Below are 6,593 nucleotides of genomic sequence, written 5' to 3'. Positions count from 1 at the left end.
AAATGAATTTAACAGATTCTAAGGAGAACAAAATTAATGATAAACACGAATCGTCTCGGAATCAAAACCCTTCTTCTTCATCCAACAACAACAAAAACATTCAAAACAGCAATGCTTCTCCCGTTTTTTTTCTGGATTTAACACGAGAAGAATTAAACGTTTCAACTATTTTTGTTGCTTGCTGAAGAAGGGCTTTGACCTCGAAACGCTCCGTTGTTTAGTATTTCGTTCTTTCTTTCTTTTTTTTTTTTTTGGAAGTTGTTTTATTCGTTTTTGTCCACAAATCCTTTTCCCCAGTCCACATAATCTAGCAGCTTAAAATTCACTTTCTCCTAAGCTTGAGCTTTCATATAGTCCAATATCCACTAAACTTGTTCAAATCGCTTTACAAAGGGTCCCTGGGCTAACAGCAACACTTAACATGTGACATGACACCTGTTAGGCGATATTACATTTTTTTCGGACAGAAGCAACGTGTTAACGGCCAGGTACTCATTTTACACCTGAGTACGGTGAGAGAATGTGAGTAAAGAACCTTTTCCAAGGACTCAACTATGCGCCGAGCGAGGCTCGAACCCACAGGACCTTCCGATCCGAAAGAGAGTGTCATACCACTAGATCACATAGCCGCACAATCAAAGGCACTACGGAACTGTCTATTTTAAATACACATAATGTATAATAATAATGACATAATATAAAATTACAAGTCATTTGAACAAACACGCCAATACGAGTAGTACTCTGAAGCAAAACACGTATTTAAAATTTTGACCAGAAAACTCGTCCTTCAAATGTCGATCGATTAAAATTATTCTCACCTTGTCAAGAATTTTAAATGGTTTAATCTATCCATATTGGAAGGACGAGATTGGGCTGAATTTTAAATATTATGTGTTTCTAAAGAGTTCTATGACAGAATAATGTACGCGTTGTTGCTGTCCTTGAGAATATTATTGTCTCTTTTCCAAAGAGAGAAATGCTTCAAAACATTCTAAAGAGAGAAATGCGTCAAAACATTCCAAAGAGAGAAATGCTTCAAAACATTCCAAAGAGAGAAATGCTTTACAACATTCCAAAGAGAGAAATGCTTCAAAACATTCCAAAGAGAGAAATGCTTTACAACATTCCAAAGAGAGAAATGCTTCAAAACATTCCAAAGAGAGAAATGCTTTACAATATTCCAAAGAGAGAAATGCTTCAAAACATTCCAAAGAGAGAAATGCTTCAAAACATTCCAAAGAGAGAAATGCTTTAAAACATTCCAAACAGAGAAATGCTTCAAAAACATTCCAAAGAGAGAGATGCTTCAAAAACATTCCAAAGACAAGGGATGTATGACTGCCATGGTATTTCTGTCATCAAATGTGCGCCAACAACAACTCTTCCACGGTTAGGGTGGAAAAAGGATAGCCCGTCGGCCCTCACCATGGAAAACTTTAAGATCGTTAGCTTCAACGCAGAAGTCATGTCATCAACAAAGATAGAATTACTGTCCAACCTTAAGGCAAACATACTCTGGCTGGAAGAGACGCACAAGACGGTGGCCGTGTCATCAAATGTTCCTGGAAAATAATTGTGACCCCTCGTCTCAAAACGGTATTATGTCGGGATGGACCAGATGATAAAAAATCAAATTATAGTTAAACTGGTCAAAAATATGAAACGTTGATATTTAGCACAGAAAAATATGATATTCCTTCTCCTCTATAAAGCATATAAACTCAACTTAAACATGATATTTCTGGCTACAAATTCCATTTTTCAGCATCTTAATCATCCCGACTTAATACCGTTTTGAGACGAGGGGTCACAATTAAAGAATGTAGTGTTTGACACACTCTCCGTGACGATTTTACTGAAATCACTTGTCGTCACTTCAGATCATCAAGTCTACAGCTTCAACACTTTCGAGAAATATAAACGCTCGATGCCAGAATGAGCCGTTTTTTTTCTTTTGAAAGTTATACAATTTGAACACGTCTTTGGCAACAAATTAAATCATGTCTTTTAAGAATTTAGAATTGAGTTTGAAAAGGTCGTGGGGCAGTAATTTCTCATCTGTCATTGAACTATCAATGTTTGGATCGGTTGAGAGAGATGCAAACTTGCTACCATTTTTTCAATTCCATGACGATTTACTCAATCTTCTCTTGATAAAGAAGCAACAGAGATTTCACACTCTAGAGATTTATCATTGCCAGTAGTGGAATATGCCCTTCGTCTGAATATCCCTCCTTTCTTGAAGCATTTGAGAGTGACAATCTTCTTCAACTCTTGCCGAAACCGCTGTGATGAGAAACTATAGATAATCGGGTTGGCGATGTTGTTGAATACGGGCGACAGCTTACACAGATCGTAAACGGCTTTCAGTTTGGGACCCATGCTCCCCTCCACTGTCGGATCGGTCATTGACAAGATTAAGGTAATGAAGTAAGGGAAGTAACTGCAAAAAAACACAACGGTTATGATGATGAATACGACAGCCGTCGCCCGCATCACTTCGCTTTGTTTTTGTTTTTGTAAAAATTCATTTCCGGCTGCAAGCGAAGGTCGTCGTTTGAGTTCTTCGTGTTTCTTGGAGAGTTCACGCAGCGTCCGAATGATCTTCGTGTACAGAATGACGAGAGATGTTGTGATTGTGCTGAAGACAATGGTCAGAGCGACTGCCCAAATGATAAACAACGTTTCGCTTTTTTCATCGGCAATGAAGCAGTAATAGGACCTGACGTTGTAGTGGTGGAAATCGATGATGTCGATGCCAAAAACCCAACACGTCGGAAGGTTCAAAACGGTGCTGAAGGCAATCCCGGCGAGGAAGAATTTTTTACTGTTTTGTGAAGACACTCCTCTTTTTTGAAGAAGGCATAATTTGATGAATCTGTTGATAGGATTAAAGAAAGAAAAAAAAAGAGTTATTAAAGAAATCTCACAAAAAATTTCATAAAAGGTCCAGTTGTGCGGCTACGTGGTCTAGTTAGTGGTATGACACTCGCTTTCGAATCGGACGGTCCTGGTTTCGAGCCTCGCACTTGGCGCAGTGTTGAGTCCTTGGAAAAGGCTCTTTACTCACATTCTCTCACCATACTCAGGTGTAAAATGAGTACCTGGCCGTTAACATCGTTGTCTTTGTCCGAAAAATTGTAATATAGCCTAACAGGCGTCATGTCCCGTACTAAATGTTAAATGTTGCTGTTGGTCAGGGACCCCTTATAAAGCGCTTTGAGCACATTTAGTGGATATTGCGCTATATAAAGCTTAATTTTTTTAAATAAAAAAAGATAATTAGCATATTATCTGATTTGCACTCTTTTCTATACTTTGTAACCCACTGCACAAAACCAACACATATAAAAACTTTTTCTCCCCAAGAACCATAAAGAAATGGAACACTCTCCCATCGGGCCCACACTACTATGTTTTACACCATTAGAAGCTGCTGCCTTTTGCAGATAAAGACGTTGAACTCGAACTTTTTAAAGGAATTTTATCAAAACTTCACAACAACCCAATAGAAAAATAGATTTCTTTTTCACTCAAATACAAAAGCAATAAGGTCTTAATACACAATTTATCTTAAAAGCACGAGGTTTGCAACAGTGTTAAATTTTGAAAACTATAACACACTATTTTTTTTTTTTTTTTTAGAATTTCGTGAAGTACAAGAGAAATCTGAATGAGAAAAATGTTGGCAGTCTTGTATTGAATGTGACGATTTTCCTATGGTTGGCAGGGAGACGGAGGACAAATAGAAGTCGTCAAATTATAGATTAAGGTATACAACTGCGATAGAGAAAACATTTTAATGTTGTATATTGTTGGTTGTTCCCCTTTGTAAAAACTACACCGAGAAGCCACCGCATTTCATGGTGTGTATTTTTATTGACCGCGAGCTATAGATAGAATGAAGATGACGTGTCTCTGGTCTTTGTTATTGTTTTTTTGCCATCCATTTTTATGAATAATTCTCACTAAACTTTATTATCCAGACTATAAACGTTTAAGGTTACACATAGTTTTGTGTGTTGGTTCGTTATACTTCCGGATGGCAATGTTGTGAACTTCTTAGCCAAGCGAATACTATCTATAGTTAAGTATGGATATAAAGAACTCAAGCAACACTTAAACTGTATTAGTTGCTCATGTCAGTTGTAAAAAACTGAGCTTTTAAAATGCCGACTAAACGTGACCCATCGTCTCAAAACGGTGATATGTCGGAACGAACCATATGCTTAAAACCCGAATTAAAATAAATGTTAAACTGGTCAAATATATAAATTGTTGGCATTAGCACCCCAAGCCATGGTATCCATTCTCCTCAATAAAACATACAAACTCAACACAAGTCTGATTTTTCTGGCTATAAATTCAATTTTCAACATCTTAACCAACCCGACTTAATATTGTTTTGAGGCGAAGGGCCGCAAATGTGCTCATAGCGCTTTACAAGGGGTTCCTAGCCGACAACAATGTTTAACATGTAGGACGAGACATGACGCATGTAAGACAATACTACAATACTGACAACGGCCAGTTACTCAGTTCTTCTTCTTCTTCAAGTACCAAGTCTGTACCAGACATCGGTGATCATGGTACGCCATTCATCTCTCTGATCAGATAACCTCAGAAAACTAATATTTCTCTTCTCTTTCTTTATCACCCAGCTGTTAAACTATTCAAATATGTTTTTCTTGGTCTACCTTTACTCTTCTATCTTTCCTGTGAGAGCAAGATGTTCAATACATATATATATATATATATATATATATATATATATATATATATATATATATATATATATATATATTATATAATATAATATTATATAAATCCATTTAGGTGTCCTAAAAATTGCATTTGTCTTTTTTTATTGTACGAATTAATAACCTTTTAGTTTCAGCTTGCTCTAATACTTCTTCATTAGTTTTCTTCTCTGTCCATGAGATTCTTAACATCCTTCTAAGAAACTACATTTCTGATGCCTCCAGTTTCTTTCTAATGTCTTCTGTAATTGTCCAGCGTTCACAGCTATAATAATACTGACCATATATAGGCCTTCAAAACTCTACGTTTTGTTGTCATTGAGATATTGTGGTTTTTGAAAATTAGACTCATGTACTCAGTACGGCGAGAAAATATGACTAAAGAGCCGTTTCCAAAGACTCAATGTTGAACAACTCAAAGCGGGTCTCGAACCAAGGACGTACTGGTCCGAAGGTAGTTGACATGCCACAAGGCTACCAAAAAAAAAAAAAAAACCCCACAAAATCAAATTTTTCATGTGTCGTGCGTAGTAGCCGATCTTTGGCTGTGTGGTCTTGTGGTATGACACTCGCTTTCGGATTGGAAGGTCCTGTGTTCGAGCCTCGTTCGGTGCATAGTTGATTCTTTGGAAAAGGTTCTTTACTCATATTCTCGTAACGTTCTCAGGTGAAAAAAAAATGATTACCTGGCCGTTAACATCATTGTCTCTGTCGGAAAAAAAATTGTAATATCGCCTAACAGGCGCCATGTCTCGTTCTACATGTAACAAGTTGCTGTTGTTTAGGGACCCTTTGTAAAGCGCTTTTAGCACGTTTAGTGGATATTGCTCTATATAAAAGCTCGAGTTTTGTTTTATTATTTTCTGAAAAAATAATGAACTGATAATAAGGGGACACAAATTACAAGCGTCTGTTATTTACTTCAACCTTGTTAAATAAATATGCAGCTATGACGCTGTATAAATAGTTCAAAGATGATGTCACTCAGGTCTTTGTTATTGTTTTTTTGCCATCAGCGTTTTTGAGTAATGCTCACTGAACTGTATTAACCCGACTATAAAAGTTCATGGATACACACAGTTTTGTGTGTTGGTCCGTTATACTTCCGGATGGCAATGTTATGAGCTTCTTAGCTAAAGTATTCGCCTTCGGATCGAAAGTTCTATCGAGAGTATTCGCCTTCGGATCGAAAGTTCAAGGGTTCTAGTCCCGACCTAAGCGGCACATTGTTGAATCCTTGGAAAAGACTGTCCACCTACATTTTCTTACCATGTCAATGATACCTTACATGCCTCGCGTCTCGTTCCGGGGCCTCTAGTAATAAGTGATGAAGAAAAAAAAAGAAAATACTCGTAACATCTTCGAAAAGGAACAAATTAATAAATACAGAATGTTTCGGGTTCAAATCCCTTCTTCAGTAAATAACAAAAAACAATAACAGTATTTTTGAGCCGACAAAGCTCACAAGAATTTACAAAAAGACAAAGATAACACCTAAACGTAATGAGTACAGATATGATTTCATTCGTCTCAAAACGATACTATGTTGGTGTAAAAATACTTCTTAACCCTATCCTTACCAACTACAGGAAAATCGTCACATTCGTTACGATACAACCAACATTTTTCTTATTCAAATTTCTCTTGTACATCATAAAATTTAAAGAAAATGAACAGTGTTTTGTAGAGCATGTTTTGCTAAAGAAATTATGTATCGCAAGAATTTTACTGCTAGTGTGCTTGAGTGATAAAAATATATTTTTGTGTTAGTTTGGCGTGAAGTTTTGGGGAAAATCCTGAAAATGACTGGTAAAGGGAGGGTTAAAACTC

At 36.7% G+C, this 6,593-nt stretch overlaps 1 protein-coding gene across 5 annotated transcripts in view; it reads right to left on the bottom strand.

The window, feature by feature from the left end:
* Positions 1–231: 231 nt before the first annotated feature.
* LOC144977609 (uncharacterized) overlaps positions 232–6,593 on the bottom strand; it is a 152,943-nt gene continuing 146,581 nt past the window's right edge. For 3 of the 5 annotated variants that reach the window (XR_013646352.1, XR_013646351.1, XR_013646353.1), the window contains exons 4-5: positions 1,852–2,881; positions 232–1,585 (exon numbers count right to left, since the gene is read on the bottom strand). Coding sequence is in view for 1 of the 5 variants with exons in the window: in XM_078923002.1 (XP_078779128.1) it covers positions 2,143–2,881 (739 nt within the window). In the remaining 4 variants the exon portion in view is untranslated. Of the gene's footprint in view, positions 1,586–1,851; positions 2,882–6,593 lie in introns of those variants that run through there. The other 2 variants (XR_013646354.1, XM_078923002.1) reach the window with 2 other exon arrangements.

The sequence above is a fragment of the Berghia stephanieae genome, chromosome 7 (assembly GCF_034508935.2).
Source record: "Berghia stephanieae isolate SIO BIC M18660-M18661 chromosome 7, UCSD_Bste_1.3, whole genome shotgun sequence".
NCBI classification, from domain to species: domain Eukaryota; kingdom Metazoa; phylum Mollusca; class Gastropoda; order Nudibranchia; family Aeolidiidae; genus Berghia; species Berghia stephanieae.
The sequence above is the reverse complement of the archived record's forward strand: the minus strand, read 5'-3'. Positions and strand labels throughout refer to the sequence as shown.